General features: G+C 47.4%; 1 protein-coding gene across 1 annotated transcript in view; it reads right to left on the bottom strand.

Annotated features, from left to right (window-relative positions):
* ACAP2 (ArfGAP with coiled-coil, ankyrin repeat and PH domains 2) overlaps positions 1-19,007 on the bottom strand; it is a 121,157-nt gene that overhangs the window by 63,846 nt on the left and 38,304 nt on the right. Inside the window, exons 7-8 of the mRNA XM_040428326.1 lie at positions 17,270-17,314; positions 4,222-4,317 (exon numbers count right to left, since the gene is read on the bottom strand). Of these exons, the coding sequence (XP_040284260.1) occupies positions 4,222-4,317; positions 17,270-17,314 (141 nt within the window). The remainder of the gene's footprint in view (positions 1-4,221; positions 4,318-17,269; positions 17,315-19,007) is intronic.

Genomic DNA, 19,007 nt, shown 5'->3' with positions numbered 1-19,007 from the left:
TTTGCTGGTGTTGTGGTCAGGAATATTCTAACTGATTTCTGGAAATACACGACTCTACAAAAGGTTTTGGAGAGGAGGTGTGGCATATCATCTCTAAATTTAGATTTTATTTTTCCTGCTCCTTTCTTACTCCATCTTAGCAACATCCTAAAACTGTCATAATGCTCTTCTGTCATCCTGCATCTCATTAGTGCAGCTCAAGTATACATGCATCCCTTCACTGTGGTGTAAAGTCTGGTTTGCCAAAATTAGAGCTCATACAAATGTTAGTCTACATGGAAACAGAATAAAAGTCCATTTTTTCATCCTAAAGATCTAGCCCATCCTTCTCTTGCCATTTCAACTTTGTGGTTTTCTCTCCTTCCCTATCTTCTTACCTTACCTGACTTTCCTTTTCCCATTCCCCTTAAAGGGATAGTCCACATTTTATATATTGATGATTCCACTTACGGCTACTTTCACACTCGCGTTTGGTGCGGATCCGTCTTGTATCTGCACAGAAGGATCCGCACCGATAATGCAAACGCTTGTATCCATTCATAACGGATCCATTTGCATTATTCATTCAAAATAAAAGTCAAAACGGATCAGTCCTGAAAGCTGCGTTTTAGTGACCGTCTAAAAAACGCAACGGAGACCAAACACAGCCAAATTGATGCATTCTGACCAGATCCTTATCCATTCTGAATGCATTGGGGCTGAACTGATCTTTTTTGGGCCGCTTGTGAGATCCCTGAAACAGATCTCACAAGCGGACCCAGAAACGCCAGTGTGAAAGTAGCCTAAGTGAATAGGAGCTGAGCTGCAGTACAACAGCACAACCACTACAGAGTGGACAAGTCTTCTACTTCTAGCTCCATCCACTGTAAAGTTTCTGCTGGATAGGTCAAATATCTAAAAAGGTGGACAACCTATGGTGTTGCTTAATTGTAAGAATATTCGTAGCCTTCTGCAGATCTCCCTTTCCATCTCATTTTGACAGACCCTTTTTTCTTTTGGTTATATGTCTTCATTTGCTCCCACATCTGAAGATACCCGTTTACTGCTAGTATTTGTTTTCCTGTATAGTTTTATTGTTTAGAGGTCCTTCTTAATGGGCTTGTGTGCCTGGGCAGACTACCGACCCACTCAGTTTCAATGTACTTTATTTTTTGTATTTCGTAAAAGGAACACTGGGTGAATTTTGGGAATGTGAAATTGCTTATGCTTCCGCTGTTTCCAGCACTGCATACAGCGTTTAAGGGTCCACACACACTGCACTGATAATTGCATAGACCTTGTACAGTGGCACCCTAAAGATACTCTATAGGTCCAAACAGGCTCGGACTGGCACACCGGGGAGACAAGGGATTTCTTGGTGGGCCCCCAGTCTCCTGCACCCGAGATAAGATGGAGGAGTAATTATTTCTGCCTTCTCAGGAGAGATAATTATGGTAGCCACTAGGTGGCAGTATCGCACAGTGATGCAGCCTCCTACTGGTGTACATTGTACAGGAGGCCCCATAGTATCTTCTAGACTTCTGGGGCTGCTGGCAGTGAAGGAGGAGAGAAGGTGTCTGGCCATCCTCCTGCCCTTCCTGCTGTCCGGAAACTGTGGCTGCTGGAGAGAAGGACTCCTCTGCGGTGCTGGGCTTATTTCTCAGGTGTTTGACAGTAGTGAGCTGTAGGAGACTAAGGGGGAAATAGGGGATTTGTTTATAGCAGACACAGATCTATGAATGTGTGCTGCTCTCTGCAGAGTTCAGAGTGGCATTGGGGGGGACTCTGCCCTAGGTCCCCAATGCCTCTGCCTTAGGTGCACCCCCATAAGTGCCCCAGCTCCAGATGCCCCACTCTAAATGCACCGCTAATATTGAATCTTCTCCAGTTGGGGCCCCCCCCCCCCTAATACCCCTGCAGCTGCTCCAGTATCCCCACTATTACCCTGCCTCAGGTGACCCTAATGCCTCTGCTTTAGGTGCACCCCCATAAGTGCCCCGGCTCCAGATGCCCCCACACTAAATGCACCACTAATATTGCCTCTTCTCCAGCTACCCCTGCTCCAGGATCCCCACTATTGCCATGCCTCAGGTGACCCTAATGTCGCTGCGTCAGTTATGACCCGTTTATGCCCTTTGCTCACGTTGCTCCTCTAGCACCTTTGCTTGGGCTTTGTTAAAGGTTGGACTTATGCCCGAAAAATTCTGCACAGTGTGTCATATTCTCCAGTATTGACACGCATGGTTTACATGGCGGCAGTGATGATATTCCATATTTACAGGCATCACTGCTGCCATGTAAAGAGATACTGGTGATTGAGGATTTAAAGGGGTTGTGCAGGTTTTCAAGTTATCCTCTCCACACCATAATTATATGAATAGTGGGGTCCGATTCTGCAACCCCCACTGATCCCAGGAACGGGTCCTTTTCCCCCTTTTTATGGTGTGACAGGCCACACATACGCCCTGCTGCTCCATTCATTCTCTTTGGGGCCACTGGAATAAGCCAGAGCTGTACTCAGTCATCTCCGGTGACCCCATAGAGAATGGATGTAGAGGCAGGGCATATGCTCGACCTGCCACTCAGTCAAGAAGGGGGATCAGTGGGGGCTCCAGCGTTCATAACCCCATGGATCACTTAGTTATCCCCGATCCTGTGAATAGAGGATAACTAGAAAAGTGGACACAGGCCCTTTAACAGGTGAGCATTTCTATTTTAGTTTGACACATATTTTGGGCCAGATTTTGAATTTTCAATTAATTAACTTTTTTTTTTTACACCCAAAGAAAACCTTTAAGGATAGGGAATGTGAAAAGGTAAAACAGCTATGACACAACAGGTGATAAGTGTCTAATTGGTAGGGGTCTGACTGCTGGGACCCCCATGATCAAGGGAACATGGTCTTAAGACCCTTGTGTACATAGATTGGCGGTAATGTAATTGAATGTCTCAGGACCCCTTTTTCTCATGATCAGTGGGTGTTCCAGTAGTCAGACCCCCAGCAATCTGATATTTATCACCTATCCTGCAGATAGGCGATAGGTCATTATGGTAGGAAAACCCTTTTAAATATACTGTAGATTATGTGAATCTGAGGAGGTTAAGATTTGATAAATTTCATGCTAGACATTTATGGTTAAAGGGTTTAAAGGGGTTGTCTCACTTCAGTAAATGGCATTTATCATGCAGTTAATACAAGGCATTTATTAAATGTACTGTTATTATCCATATTGCCGCCTTTCCATCACATCATACACAGCACGCAATCCAGCAGCGGTGGCCGTGCTTACACACTATAGGGAAAGGCTGGAAGTGCACATAGGCCAACACCTTTACCGATAGTGTGCTAATACGGCCACCACTGCTGGATTGCTGAGTGGTCAAAACCATGGATACGAGCAGTGTATAATGTGATGGAAAAAGAGACATAATTAGAGAATCAGAATACATTAGTAAGTGCCTTGTAAGTGTGTGCAGGAGCCCTAAGGTGGGCCCCCAGAACCCGTTACACAACGGTGGGCCCTAGGTACCCCAGTCCGACACTGGGTCAAAAGGACCTGAAAGAACTCTGTTCTGTTGTTTGGTGCTTCTGTGTCAGGCAAAATATTCCTCCCAACAATGTCTCTAGGGAAAAATACATCTATAATACAGCATGTTGAGAACATGCCACAATATTCTTCTCGCAGAAGCTCACAAAGTCTTTGAGAAAATTTCTGTGTGGCTCTAAAATCAAAAGCATACAAAGGTATAGTATATATCCAGAGCAGAGTGCTGTATTGCAATGCTGAATTATTCCTTTAAGTGCCAGTGAAAAAAAAATAAAGATGTCATAGGGACATTTAAAAGGTTTTGATTGGTCTTGGTTAAGTGCCGAGACCCCCGATCACTAGAACGAAAAGATAGATGCACTTACATAGCTTGCTCTCTCTCATCACTGCAGGAGATGGGATCAATAGAAAGTCTATGAGCCCATCTTGATTCAGTCTCCTGCAAAGGGAAAGAGAGCAGGCCACATGAGTGCTTCTCTCTCCTCGTTCTAGCGATTGGTGAGGCACCGAGATTCCCACCAATCAAAACATGTCATATGTCACTATTACATACCAAAAGTTTTTTTTTAAAGTTCAGGAACACTTTTAAGGTGGTGTGCTAAAGGCATAATGTACAGAACCAGTTTAGTTTTATGCCTACTTTTATGGATTTTGTTTTAACCTGCACACCAACAGAATATGAGAACATATTTACCTGTGCTCCTAAATCCTTCATGTAGGGCTCAAGTTCACTGAAAAGGTCATATCCTTGGTGGAAGAAAGCCAGATGGGCATACATAAAAGACAGCATCTGTTAACAGACAGATAAAAGATTATTATGCAAGAAAATGAAGACATATAATAAAGTACAAGGGAACATGCAGATTTTGGGTCTGTTTTGTGACCCACCCACAGAGATTATTATTTGTTTTTTTTATGTAAAAGCAGCATGCACATTGTATAGGTAGCCACACAGCACTAGGTACTGCACTCAGCCTACATAGCTGAAATGGGAACCATGCATTCAGTGAATCAGCAAAATCTGGTACAAACCCATTCTCCTGTGTAATAAAGAACACATTTCACAATATCTAACTTCCTTCTGGTGATGTTTCTTCCAGCTATTATATTTTATTAAAATAGTCAAATGCAGAGAACAGGTTATAGATCTCTGTATTACAAGTGGAGAAAAATTCAAGCAGCTTCAATCAGCCCTGCAGCAGCTCACAAAAGAAAGCTACGGAGACACCGAAGCGCAGACCTAAGCTGCAGACAAGAGCAATGTCCAGAAATCAATATGCCTCCCCTGAACCAGAGAAGGCAGATGTGCAAATTTTGCAGACTCATTAGTCTACCCAAGAGCATTAATGATTTCAGAAGCCAGCTTCATAATGCATTGAAGGAACTAAGAAATGGCAGCAATTACGGACAAGAATAGGCAGTTCTATGGGGGGTGCCAGCCGGGTGTATTGCGGATCCGTAATACACCACGGACGTGTGAATGGACCCTTAGGTTGTCCTGTTTCAGGATATCGATGACCTATCCTCAGAAAAGATAATATATGATTGGTGGGGATTCAACTGCCGGCATCCCTACCGATCAGTGGTTTGAAAAGCCTGCAGTGCTTGTGCCAGTGTTTTTTTTTTTTTTAATCTATTTTTATTAATCATCTGGCAATACACGTTATATAAAAATAACATTAACAACATTTTTCTTTCTTTCTTTTTTTATATTGCTGACAGCTCACCTTGGCCAGCTCACCTAGTACCCAACATTCAGCGATAAAAGGGATCCGCACCTTCAGTTTCCCTTCAATATATTTATGAATGGCTCCCCAGGACCAAAACATATGGAGATAGTCCGCTTCAGGGACATCGCACCTAGGACAGTTAGAGTTTTTCCTAATACCGCATCTATTAAGCCAAATAGGTGTAACAAAGTCTATGCAGAATATTAAACTGCACCACCACGTGATTAAAATTATGTGAAACCAATTTTAAATTCAGAGTTACCTTCTGCTGGTCATCCACATGGATCATTGGACACTCATTTTTCCAAGTCCTCTGACCAGGAGAAGAAGTATCTCCAAATCGAGTTATTAATACATTTTTATAAAGGTGAGAAATCTTCATCTTCTGATCTAAATTCCCTAACCACTCATTAAATTGTGTTAAAGTGTCTATTTGAAGCCTATTTTTCTCCTGTACACTCAAAAGTGCAGATCTTAACTGTAAATACCGAAACCATAATAATCTCTTTGTGATAATTCTACAAAGGAAATATGTGCGAGTGCTTTAATGCAATGGATGATGCCATAGTTTTTTTTACAAACAATATACTAAAACAACCTCTTATTAAAAAAGTCAATAATTTAGCATTACACACAACAGTTAAGTTAAGCAGAATCAAATATACATTTTATTGGCCAAAGTGGCAATTTGCAAACTAAACAAAAGTCCAACAGGGATCATGTACAGCGGGTCTTTAAAGATGGTGCCTGCTCTGGAGCAGAGCAGTAGCCATAGCTGCTGGGTTTCTGTTGTTTTACAATAAAGCTGATCACAGACATTTAACCCCTCAGAGCCCATGGTCAACTGTGCCCACAGTATCTGAGGCGGCTTTCCCTGGGAGCACTTGCGCCGATATCGGGGAAGCCGTTCATTAAGTGGTGGTAGCCTCGAGCCTGCTCAAGGCTATGATTCCTACCACATTCACATTCCTGTGGAGGCCTGCAGGTAGCAGTGCTCCATAGGAATATATAAAAATCTCACATAGGCTGCATTCTTAAATAAATGAAGTCTATAGGAGAAGCAATCTAATGATTGCATGTTATAGTCCACTAGGGGAACTTTTAAAAAGTGTAAAAATAAGTTTAAAAAGCTTTGAAAAATAGAAGTTTCTTTTTTTTTTTTTCTAAGCATTAAAACACCAAAAAATTGCCATAATTACACTGACCCAGAGAACGAAGGTAACAGGTGAAACTATGGCGGTATTGAATTTTTTTCCCCCCAATTTTTCCAGCTTCTCACTACATCATATGCAATATTATATGGTACCATTACAAAGTACATCTTTTCCCAGCTATGTGAACCGAAAAAAAAAATAAAATAAAAAAAAAAAAAAACTTTATGGCTCCGGAAAGGCAGAGAGTGAAAAACGAGATTTTTGTATAACTTACCAGTAAAATCTCTTTCTCGCTCTTCCTTGGGGGACACAGGAGACCTTAGGTATAGCTCAGCTCCCTAGGAGGCGTGACACTAAGTGAAAACCGTTAAGCCCCTCCTCCAGCAGCTATACCCTCAGCCTGGAGAGAGAGAGAGAGACTATCAGTTGCGTGTCCAAGTAGTGAGAAAAAAGGCAATGACCAATAAAGTGGAAACCAAACAAGTCAACTACCCGACAGGGGCAACCAAACCGTAACCTGTAGAACAAATAATGATGGGTGGGTGCTGTGTCCCCCAAGGAAGAGCGAGAAAGAGATTTTACTGGTAAGTTATACAAAAATCTCGTTTTCTCGCCCATTTCCTTGGAGGACACAGGAGACCTTGGGACGTCCGAGAGCAGTCCAAGAAGGGAGGGACCACAGCCCAAGGCGAAGCCACCGCAGGCATCATGAAACCGCCGCCTGCAAGACCAGGAGGCCCAAAGCAGCATCCACCGATGCACGAGTGTGCACCCTGTAAAACTTGGTAAAGGTGTGCAAGGAAGACCAAGTGGCCGACTTGCACAATTGTTCAGCCGAAGCCCGATCTCTGGGCCCAAGAGGCACCGACCGCTCTGGTGGAATGAGCGGTGACCCCGAAAGGCGAAACCCTGCATCAGCAATAGCGGTAAGCATCAGCAATAGCTAATTTGATGAAACGGGCGATAGCCACCTAGGAGACCGCCAATCCCTTGCTCGGACCATCCGGAACTACAAAAAGAAAGTCTGTGCGATGAAAGGGGCCGGTGATCTCCAAGTAAATCTTCAAGGCCCTAACCACGTCCAAATCGGTGAAGTTCCCGTTCCCGGGGGTGGGAAGGGGATGGGCACAGAGAGGGGAGGACGATGGGGAGGCGGAGACCACCTTCGGAAGAAAGGAAGGGACGGAAAACAGCCTCATCTTGGTGAAAGACCAGAAAAGGCTCGGAACAAGAAAAGGGACGGAACAAGAAAGAGCTGTGATGGCCACAAGGAACACGACCTTACAAGACAAAAGTCGTAGGGAGATCTTCCGTAACGGCTCGAAGGGGGAAGCTTGTAGCGCCGAGAGCACAATATTTAGGTCCCAGGGCGGAATCGGGGAACGGTATGGAGGAACCGAGTGAGGCACTCCTTGGATGAAGGTCTTGACAGGTCCGAGAGGAGCCAGGGGACACTGGAAGAGGACGGACAGCGCCGATACCTGACCCTTCAAGGAACTGAGACCCAGCCCCAGGTCCAGGCTGGACTGGAGGAAGGACAGAACCGTGGGGAGAGAGAAACGGAGAGGGGGAGCACACAGAATCCCAAATAAGACCTCCAAGTCCGATAATAGATCTTGGATGAGGCAGGCTTCCGGGCGCAGATCATGGTGCGAACCACATCCGCGGAAAATCCCAGTTGCGTCAAAACTGTGGTCTCAACAGCCATGCCGTCAAAAGTAGCGACCTGGAATGCTGGTGGAAGATCGGCCCTTGAGAGAGGAAATCTTCTCTGAGAGGTAACGGCCACGGTGCGTCTCCCAGGAGCAGCATCAGATCGGCGTACCAAGACCGGCGAGGCCAATCTGGAGCAACTAGAATCGTGGGAATGCCTTCTGCCGCAATCTTCCGGAGAACCCGAGGCAGTAAGGGAATGGGAGGAAACACATACAGAAAGGAAAATTCTTGCCACGGAAGAACGAGGGCGTCGTATGCCCTCAGGTCCCTTGCCCTGGCCAGGAAGGTGGGAAGCTTGTGGTTGAACCTGGAGGCCATGAGGTCTACATCCGGACGAGTCCGGGTGTAGCGACCACTCGCCCGGGTTGATGGTGGTCCGGCTGAGGAAGTCCGCCGTCCAGTTCTCCACCCCTGGAATATAAATCACTGACAGGGCCGGAACGTGACCTTCCGCCCAGAGGAGAATGCGGGTAACCTCTCGCATTGTCGCGGCGCTGCGAGTGCCCCCCTGGTGGTTTATGTATGCCACGGCCGTGGCATTGTCCGATTGGACACAGACGGGACGGCAGGGGAGTCCAGTGTCGGAGCGACAAGAAGATCGCCCTCAATTCCAGGACGTTGATCTGAAGCTTGGACTCCGATGGAGACCAAGTGCCCTGGACGGACTGGGGAGGAAACACCCCCCCCCCCCCCAACCCTGCAGACTGGCGTCGGTGTTAACCACCTGCCATGTCATTGGAAGGATAGATTTCCCCTGCAGAGGGGTCCGCAACCACCAGCGGAGGGAGGCCCAAACTTGGGGAGTTAGAAGGAAGGGCCGGTCCAGACTCTCCGGTGACTTGTCCCAGGCAGAGGGGATCGCCCTTTGAAAGGTGCGGGAATGAAACTGTGCGAAAGGAATCGCCTCGAAGCAGGCGACCATTTGTCCCAACACCCGCATGCTGGATCGGAAGGAAGGACGGCGGTGGTGAAGAAGATTGCGAACAGACCGGTGGAGGGCCAGACGCTTGTCCGTTGGAAGACGGACCTCCGCCGCCTCCGTATCCAGCATCATCCCCAGGAAGATCAACCATCTGGAGGGAATCAGGGAAGACTTGGGAAGGTTGAGAAGCCAACCGAACCGTCCCAGGGTCTCCAGAGTGAGGTCCACGCTGGCAGACTTCTGAGGAAAGAAGGGTGCCTTGATGAGGACGTCGTCCAAGTAAGGCAGCAGAAAAACAGCCCTGGAGCAGAGCAAAGCTAGGACAGGGGCCAGGACCTTGGTGAAGACCCGAGGAGCCGTCGCCAGGCCGAAGGGAAGGGCGACAAACTGATCGTGATCGTTCCCTACTGCAAAGCGAAGGAAACAATGGTGACACTGAGCAACCGGAACGTGGAGGTACGCATCCTGAATGTCGATTGATGACAAAGTCCCCCAGGGAGGCCACCGCGGATCGGAGGAACTCCATCCGGAATCGCAGAAGGCAGAGAAAACGGTTTAGCCGTTTTAAGTATAGGATCGGCCGCACAGAGCCTTCTTTTTTGGGGACCACAAAGAGGTTCCAGTAGAACCCCTTGAATCGGTCCGCCGGAGGCACAGGGACGGTGACTCCCTTGTCCAGCAGGGTGTGAACGGCTGCGGAGAATGCGGCTGCACCCACGGGGTCCCGCGGAGAACGGAACCGAAAGAAACGATCCGGAGGGAGAGAAGCAAACTCGATTTTGAGCGCCCAGGCATCTGAGACGTGAGCCCGCCAGACATCCCTGAAAAGGAGAAGGAGGCCCCACCTGGGTGGGGGCGCACCTTGAGGTGCGGGGCTGCTTGGCCGTGGAGTGATGGGCAGCCTTTGACTTGCGCCAGGTTGGCTGAGCCCAAAAAAAGGGCTTCTTGCGCCTATCCTGAGAGGGGCCAGATGAGGAAACTGGTGTGTATCTAGACCGGGAGGACCGAAAACGAGACGAGCCAGCGCGACCCCGAGGGGTGCCTTTGGTTCTGGACTGGGGAACATGGGTGCTCTTGCCACCCGTGGCTTCTGAAATAATTTCGTCCAAACGGGTCCCGAATAAACGGGGGCCCTTGAATGGTAGCCCAGTAAGGGAACGTTTGGAGGCGCGTCTGCAGCCCAAACCATCAGCCTAAGTTCCCTTCTGACAGAAACGGCTAAGGCAGATGAACGTGCTATGAGGGCACCCGCATCGAGAGAAGCCTCACAGATAAATTTTCCTGCCTGAACTATCAGTTGGGCCAAGGATTGGAGACGTCCGATCTCAAATCCTGTTCAAAATGGGAGCCCCATTCGGAGACCGCTTTCCCCACCCAGGCGGAGGCAAAGACCAGTCTGAGGGCAGAACCCGAGGAAGCAAAGATGGCCTTGGAGAGGGACTCCATAAGACAGTCCTCGGTGGAATGAAGTGAGGAGCCGTCTGCTACAGGAATGGCAGTGCTCTTAGACAGGCGGGCCACAGGAGGGTCAACCTTAGGCGGGGACGCCCATGTGGCAACACAATCCGCTGGAAATGGATAACATATGTCCAGCTTTTTAGGGAGGTAAAGCGGGCATCAGGGCGAGCCCAAGCTTTAGAGACCACTGAAGAAAAGTCGGCGTGGAGAGGAAAAACCTTGGACGCCTGTTTGGAGCGGAAAAAAGACACGCCGGCCTGATCAGTGCTGGGAGGGTCATCGTGTATCTTAAAGGTATCGCGAATGTTGGTGATGAGGTGACCCACTGCGGAGGCTAGTTTGGACGGTAGTGCCGACTCCATGTCCAATCCGAATCCGCCAGATCTCTCTCAGAGGGCGTGTCCAAATGAGAGGAGAGGCCCGACTGAGTCCGCACGCGTGGCGTGGAGAGAGACGCATCTGAGGAGGATGCGCACTCTGTCCTGGAGCGCTTCTGAGAGTGCCGGGTCCTGGAGGATTCGCTGTGTGCAAGTGAATCAGTGGGGGCGGCAGAAGCGGTAGAGCCAGAGGGTGCGACAGGAGGTGTGGCAGCCTGCGGGGTAGGCGGTTTATCTACCAGGCGGCCTACTATGTGGGTGAGACTTTCCACGGCCTGGAACAGGGATCTGGCCCAGTTAGGCGGACCAGAGGGAACGGGGAGAGGCACGGCGGGTGGCGGACCCTGCATTGGGGCCTGGCATGCAGAACAATGTGGATCGGATTGCCCACAAGGAAAGGGTTCTTTACAGGCATGATACCAGGGCTTAGAGGCCCCTGTGGGGTCCGACATGTCGGTGATGAGGGGTAATATAACCCAGGAAGAAAGGCCTAAACCCAGGCTAGGGCCACTGGCACTGGGAGGCGGCTAACAGTCCTACCAGAAGTCAGGAGGAAAAAAACTAGGAGCAGCAGGAGCGGTAGCACCGAGCCTTCTCTGTGCAGTTCTGGATGATGGAGGTAGCAGCGGTGGTGTGCGGATGTAGCAGGAGCGGCGGAAAGAGAGCAGAGCGCGGGAAGTGCCGCGCGCGCAGTTAACCCCTGAAGTGGGTGCCGAAGTAAGAGAGCCAGCCCGCCGGAAGTCTCAGCGGAGCTGGACGCTCGACTGCCGCAGGAGGGGGCTGTTGGTTGAGCGCTGATGCCGGAGCTCCACGGCGCCTCCCTCCTGGAGTGCGGGGCTCACTATATTGTAAAGACTGCAGGCGCGGTCCTGGATACCGGCCGAGAGAGAGGGAGAGCTTGGAGAGAGAGAGCGCTGCGGCCCCCCGCAGCGCCGGAGTTCCAGAGGTAATCTGCGGCAAATAGTGAGGAACATTATAAGGTGCCGGCCAGTGGAAGGTCCCAGGAAGATGAAGGGAGAGAGGAACCGTAGGTCCCTAGGTTTAAGTACTCCCTTATTCGTTTAAATGTGCTGCCGCCAGTTGAAGAGAGGAGAGGGGGGTGTGTTGGGCTGGAGCAGCCACCTCACACTGTAGTCTTCACCCTTGGTCCATTCCAGCAGGGTCGCCCCTTCAGCGACTGGCACCGCAGTGGCAGTACGCTGGAAGAGGGACTTGGGCGTGCGGGCGACCCTTACGCTGGCGGGATGCAGAGGAGCTAAGCTGCCCTGGTCCACCTTGTCTTCTGTGGGGAAGGCAGCAGTGTGGATGACAGGCACTGGCGCAACTCGACCCTGGGAGAAACAGAGAGGTCCAGGCGTCTCTGTTGTCCCTGAGAAAAATAGAAAAATCTGTATTAAAAAAAATAAAATAATAAGAAATAAAAATTAAAGGAGAAAAAACAGCCCTGCAAAGCAGGGAGTGTCTTGCCTCCTTGGACACTAAACAAAGGCTGGTAGTCTCTCTCTCCAGGCTGAAGGTATAGCCGCTGGAGGAGGGGCTTAACAGTTTTCACTTAGTGTCACGCCTCCTAGGGAGCTGAGCTATACCCAAGGTCTCTCGTGTTCCCCAAGGAAATGGGCGAGAAAACAGAAACACAAAATTGCTGTGTCAGGAAGGTGTTAAACCTTTCTCACAGATTGGTGCCATATCTCTAAGATATGCCACAAATGGCAGACAGGTGTGGGTCCCACCTCTGGGACCTGCTCCTGTCTCGAGGTGACACTGTTGGCATATCCTAGCAATATGCCACCAGTGTCTTAGATGGGAATACCCCTTTGAGGTATCAGGACTATTGGCATTATACAGATTAGAACGGAATTTTACTAATGTACAGCATCGCTGCTATTTTGCACACTGATAGATCATGTATGTTTTTCTTCTTTTCTTTTTATTACTAAATGTATATGTTGGAAGTTTTTAATAAATTCATTTGAATTTTTTCCATTTATTTTGTTAAATTAAATCTTGGCCAAATAAAAGGACTTGTGATATCCAGAATGGAACTGCTTTAAAAACAATTTATGCAAGTGCTTTTTTTAGGTTTGCTATTTCCAAAGACAAAACACTAGTGTCAGCAGTTGTATATTTATTTCATATTGTGTAACATATCTGTGCTGAAACACTATGGCCTCTTTTCTGTGACTGTTCCCATAAGTCACTTCCTTTGTTCAGTTCTGTGCATACCACATTTTGTCACCATGTCAGACAATAGGTACAGTGTAGGCTGTACTAAAACCATCAAAAATATTGGCCCACAGTATGCCTTGGAATAGGCAAGAGCCAATGCTTACATGTAATTCTTCTTTTGTTTTTATAGCAATATATACCTCAAGCGTGTGGTCAAACGTGGAGAGACTGTGGCCTAGTAAGTTATTTATCTGTCATTACTCACAAGATGAACCTGCACAATAATCATGTGTATTCTCCATTATATTATCTGGATTTGCATTTATCAGCATTTATTCCTCCGTATGTAATTGAGACAAATTGATGAACTCATACGTTACCAAACATTAATTCTTTCCACTGGCATGAACTTTCTTTAGAGTGGCCCTGCCTGAAGTTTAGCATCATACTCGTGGCCCATACGTCCTCAGGATAGCACAGTGCCTATGTGGGGCCTAGTAGTTGCCAATCAGTAACTCACAAAATGCACAGGATGGAATTTCCTGTTAGTGCACTACTATCCTGTTACGGTATACAGCTTACAGCACCTCCGCAGTTCATGGTGGTTCCGAACTCCTACCTTTAGCACATTACAGGTTACCCAAGAAGCTTACCCATCACCAGTTTGCACATATTTGTTTAGCCATCATGCCTGTAAGTAACAGCAAGTCCAGAAGATAACAGTCCATGGGAGGGTAGATAGGCATGATTTACACATGATCACTCACACAGGAACACAAGAGAAGGTGAGACAGAAACAAGAAAAGAGTCTCTTTCACGTTATTGTGCAGGGACAGTCGCTCCTCCCAGACCTTCTCATATACTTGGAGAATTTAGCTCCTGAGCGGATAGGAACTCTAAACCAACCATTAACCCTGTGGGTCGTTACCTGTCCTTCATTGAGCATCTGCAACTCATACTAACTGACCCTGTTCATGCACTCAGCTCCACCTGTCACTATAGACACTGCCATCACAATTCAGTCCTCATGGCAATGCAATGTGTCACGCACACCACTCCTCTCTTGTGGTAGCTCTGCTCCCATACACCAACACTGCCCCTGACTGTCAGGAGGGGAAATTAACAGACAGACTGTACAGGCAAGGAAGAGAAGAACTGGAATTTTAAGCCCCTTTACATGCAGACTCCGTCTCTAATGGTTAAGGCCTCTTGCACACCACTGTATCCATTTTGTGATCCGCAAAAACGAGATTTTGTAAAACTTACCAGTAAAATCTCTTTCTCGCTCTTCATTGGGGGACACAGAGACCATGGGTATAGCTATGTCCTCTAGGAGGCGTTGACACTAGTAAAAGCTGTTAGCTCCTCCCCTGGCAGCTATACCCCCTCCAGCCTGGAAAGAGAGCTTCAGTTTGTGAGAAGCAGTAGGAGAAGCAAGTAAACCAACGAAACAATGTGGAACAGCAACAATGCCAGGAACCGAACCAGGTTCTAACCAGCAACAGCCACAACAATACTGGGTGGGTGCTGTGTCCCCCAATGAAGAGCGAGAAAGATTTTACTAGTAAGTTACAAAATCTCGTTTTCTCGCCCATATTCATTGGGGGACACAGAGACCATGGGACGTCCGAGAGCAGTCCAACAGGGAGGGAAAAACCACAGACCCATGGAGCAAGTGCCCGTGCAGTCAACAAGAACTGTCGCCTGCAAGACCACGCGGCCCACGCAGCGACCATCGATGCACCTGGCAACTTCTTGCGAACATGTGCAAGGAGGACCAGAGCCACCTCACATTACTGTGCAGCCAAAGCGCGATTCCTCCTAGCCCAAGAAGCGCCCACCACTTTGGGGGAGTGAGCCGTAACATCTAAGGGTGGAAGCCCGCTCCGAGCGCGGTAAGCTGCAGCACTGCCAGACCGAATCCAACGTGCAATCGCCCTTTGGGGGGCCGCCAATCCCCAGCGATGACCCTCCTGAGAGAAAAAGGGGGTCCGTACGCCGAGAGGGACTGGAGGCTACTAATAATGAGTAGAGAACTGAGAACGTCCATAATGTAACACCCTTCCGTAGGGTGCGAAGGAAAGGAACGTGCTATGGAAGTCAGAGACTACCTTCTGGAGAAGAAGAAATGCTGAGAAAACCATATTCAGATCCCAAGGCTGTAAGGACGATACAGAGGAATCATATGTGCCGCTCCTTGAAAGAAGATTCCTACGGGCACCAGAGAACCTGGAAGGCTGCCCAAGACGGAAGCGCCAACACCTGACCCATCAAGGAAACAAGGGCTAAACAAAGGTCCAACCCTTAAAATAGAAAGGAGAGAGAAAACCCCAAAGTGAGGGGAACATCTTGGCTTCAGAGAAGCCTCAGAAGGACCTGCAGGTCCCAGAATAGATACTGGCGATGCAGACTTCCTGTCCTGAATCATAGGGAGGAAGGTATCCACGGAAAAAAAACCTCCACGTTAGAACAGCGGTCTCAAAAGCAACGCCATTATTGAAAAGGTCATGTAAAACTGAACCCCTTGAAAGAAGGACGTCTCTGAGTGGCAGTGACCAAGGGACGTCTCCAGGAGAACGAGGTCGGCGTATCACCTACGACGAGTCAGTTTCGGAGCGACTAGAATATGTCTGAATGTCCTCCATCCGGACCTTCCGTAAGAACCCTGAGAAGGAGGGGAAGAAACTCCTGCCAAGGAGAATCAAGACCTCCATGGCGGATGCTTCCGGAACTCTGGCTCCGGAGAGAAGGCGAAAGCCCTTGTGCAGATACCGTTAGCACACCCGGACCAATGGAAGAGTCGCTGTAGGAGGAAGAATGTGGAGGGCGGCACAGCCCACCAGTTAGGACCAGATCGTGTCTGGAATGGAAAGGCACCAAACGAATACCCCATGCAACGCAGGTGAGGGAAGGTAGCAACGTAGGAACTACCAAGGCATACGGGGTGACAATGAACCATTTAAAATAAATAGGTCTTGCCTCCTATTGACACTAGAAAAAAGCTCTCTCTCCAGGCTGGAGGGGGTATAGCTGCCAGGGGAGGAGCTAACAGCTTTTACTAGTGTCAACGCCTCCTAGAGGACATAGCTATACCCATGGTCTCTGTGTCCCCCAATGAATATGGGCGAGAAATATGGATTCAATCCGGATGCATTCCACACTTTCTGCGTGCCTCATTGTAGAAATGCCTATTCTTGTCTGCCAAACGGACATATTCTATCATTTGCGGCACTGCAACACAGCACACAGATGTGATGTGATGTGCTGTCCACATTTTTGCGGCCTCATAGAATTTTTTTGCGGAACAAAGGTGAACCGAAAATAGTCGTGTGCATGAGACCTAAGTCTTCACTGAATTGCACTTCAAAATGGGCGGAGACTGATTGACAGGGAGTGATCAGCAGAAGGGGAGAGGGATAAAAAATAAAGAGAGGGGTACTTTTCTGTAAAATTACGTTTTTTTTTATCTAGACTTGTACATCTGATAGATGGAAAATACTTTTACAGTTACTCTTTATGTACACCCTTGGGGGAAATATTTTTTATGATTGCATTCTACTCAACTTAGGCTAAAATACATTTTTTTCAATTGGTCTTTATAAAAAAAAGAATATTGAGCCGTTCTGTCACAAAGGGTTAACTGTTTTTCCAGTTGCGTGAATGTACTTTTCACTTTTATTTTGTGACGGTCGGCTGCTCGTTCAATGAAGGAGACTGTGCATTTACATGCAGCGATCTCCTTCACTGTATGAGAACGATATCTGTATCTGAACGATTATTGGTGCGTCTAAATGCACCTTTATTTAAGCCACTTTCTTATCAGCAAGATGAGAGTTAGGCTATGAGGAGAGTTTATAAAAGGTCAGAGATAAGGAGCCCGTCAGGTGAGCAGGCTGACAAATTCAGATCCTGCTACTAGATAAACTCAAGGCCGCACAATGACAGTGGTTCAAATTTTTTTAAATAAAAGAATGGGAAAAAAATGATTATTAGCTCAAAATGAGTACAATACAATAATAAAAAAATAAAAAAAATTGACCCCCAAATGTGTACATGGCCTTTAAATTTGTTTTATGGTACTCTGTTATTTTTTCAAGAATATGAGCAGTCAATTCAACTATTTATCCACACTACTGCAGAAAATCAAAAGCTCTGTAAGGACCACTTCTCTGTTGAGGTTATCAGTGATGTTTGCATAGATCCCCCTCCAAATACTTACAGATTTTAAAATTTCAGACCTTCTTTTTGATTGAAGCACATTGATCTACAAAATAAATTTAAAAAGCCATTAGCGCAACCAAGTTGGTTAGTTACAATCATCATTGCTTGTCATGTATATTTGATGAGGACTGACTTGTCATTTAGAAGAGGTCAACAATTTACACTGCTGAAACCACATAATTACCACAGTAAGAAAATCAATGAGAAAATCATTAAAGGGGTATTCCAGTTATATAAAGTTAACCCCTATCCACATGATAAGGGATAACTATTAGATCGGTGGGTTCCTACCACTGGGACCCCCCACTAATCACGAGAATAGGGGGCCCCATACTCCATGGAGCCCCCCAAAATGAACAAAGCAGCTGGTCAGGAATGCACGCCCACTCCATTAAAGCGATTGTCTGAGTTATTTTTATGTTTCTAACTAGGCAAATGTAAGCACTTTACAATTCACTTACTTTATCTCCAGTTGCTGCTTTCTCAGATTTCACTGAGGGTCACATGACCTGTGATGTTAACCTCTCTCCCTGCTCTGATGATGTTTCGTGCAAAAGCCTGAGAGATCAGATATGAGTCTGTACACGAGATGTCACTGTGCTGGCCACTCCCCCCTGCACTGCCTGTTGCTGCTTATTGCTCTCTCCCTGGATTCTTGACGAAAAACATTAACCCCTTCAGCTGTACAGACTCATGGCTGAAGGCTTTACTGAGTAGCTGCAGGCAGTGAGGAGACAAATGCTTCGCACAGGAGCTGACAGAGGAGTTCTGCAGAGCACTGCACAAGAACAGGTAGGGGGAAGATCCTGTGTGTATAAGCAGTATACTTGTACAGTTGGGACTTGCAGTCCTACAAATACAACATGCTGCTGAGTATCCCAGCAGTCAGACATGTCACTCAAGACAGGACTTGTATTCACTCCCTTTGCAGAGCATTGTTGTTATTGGATATGGGAGGAAACAGGATTGCCTGGAAAAAAACGATGTGAACACATGGAGAACATACAAAACTACATGCAGTTGCTCCCTTGGGTTGGATTTGAACCCAAGACCCCCAGTGCTGCAAGGGAACAGTGCCAACCACTGAGCCACTGTGGTGCCATGAGTTATTACATCAAGATCATTTGACAAATGACTTTTACATGTGTTTTGCGCCACTCATCCACTGTTAAAAAAAAAAAAAGAAACAAAGAAATATCTAATGCCAGCCATGTCCAGGTAAGTATTTAAAGGGGTTGGCCAATCTGGCACATTTATGGCATATCCACAGGACATTCCATAAATGACAAAGTTGTAGGGCCTGCCTCTGGGACCCACTCCTATCTCAAGACCCGGGCCCCGTTGAGCCCAGCTAGGAATGGAGAGGTGACTGTGCAAGGGCGGCTCTCAACACTAAATAGCACTTCTAAAAAACCAGAGGGAGTTTACTCCAGTATTTTTGGAAATGCTATTAAAGAGTGGAGAGAACTGTGCATGCGCAGCCATCTCTCCGTTCCCGGCTGGGCGCAATGTGGCACCATCCTTGAGATAGGAGTTGGTCCCAGAAGTGGGGTCTGCACCTATCTGACATTTTGTGAAATATCGTGTGGATAAGCCATAAATGTCATAATGGCTGGCATTAGATATTTCTTTGTTTCTTTTTTTTTTTAACAGTGGATGAGTGGAGCAAAACACATGTAAAAGGCATTTGTCAAATGATCTTGATGTAATAACTCATGGCACCACAGTGGCTCAGT

The sequence above is a fragment of the Bufo bufo genome, chromosome 4 (genome assembly GCF_905171765.1).
Source record: "Bufo bufo chromosome 4, aBufBuf1.1, whole genome shotgun sequence".
Taxonomy (NCBI): domain Eukaryota; kingdom Metazoa; phylum Chordata; class Amphibia; order Anura; family Bufonidae; genus Bufo; species Bufo bufo.
The sequence above is the reverse complement of the archived record's forward strand: the minus strand, read 5'-3'. Positions and strand labels throughout refer to the sequence as shown.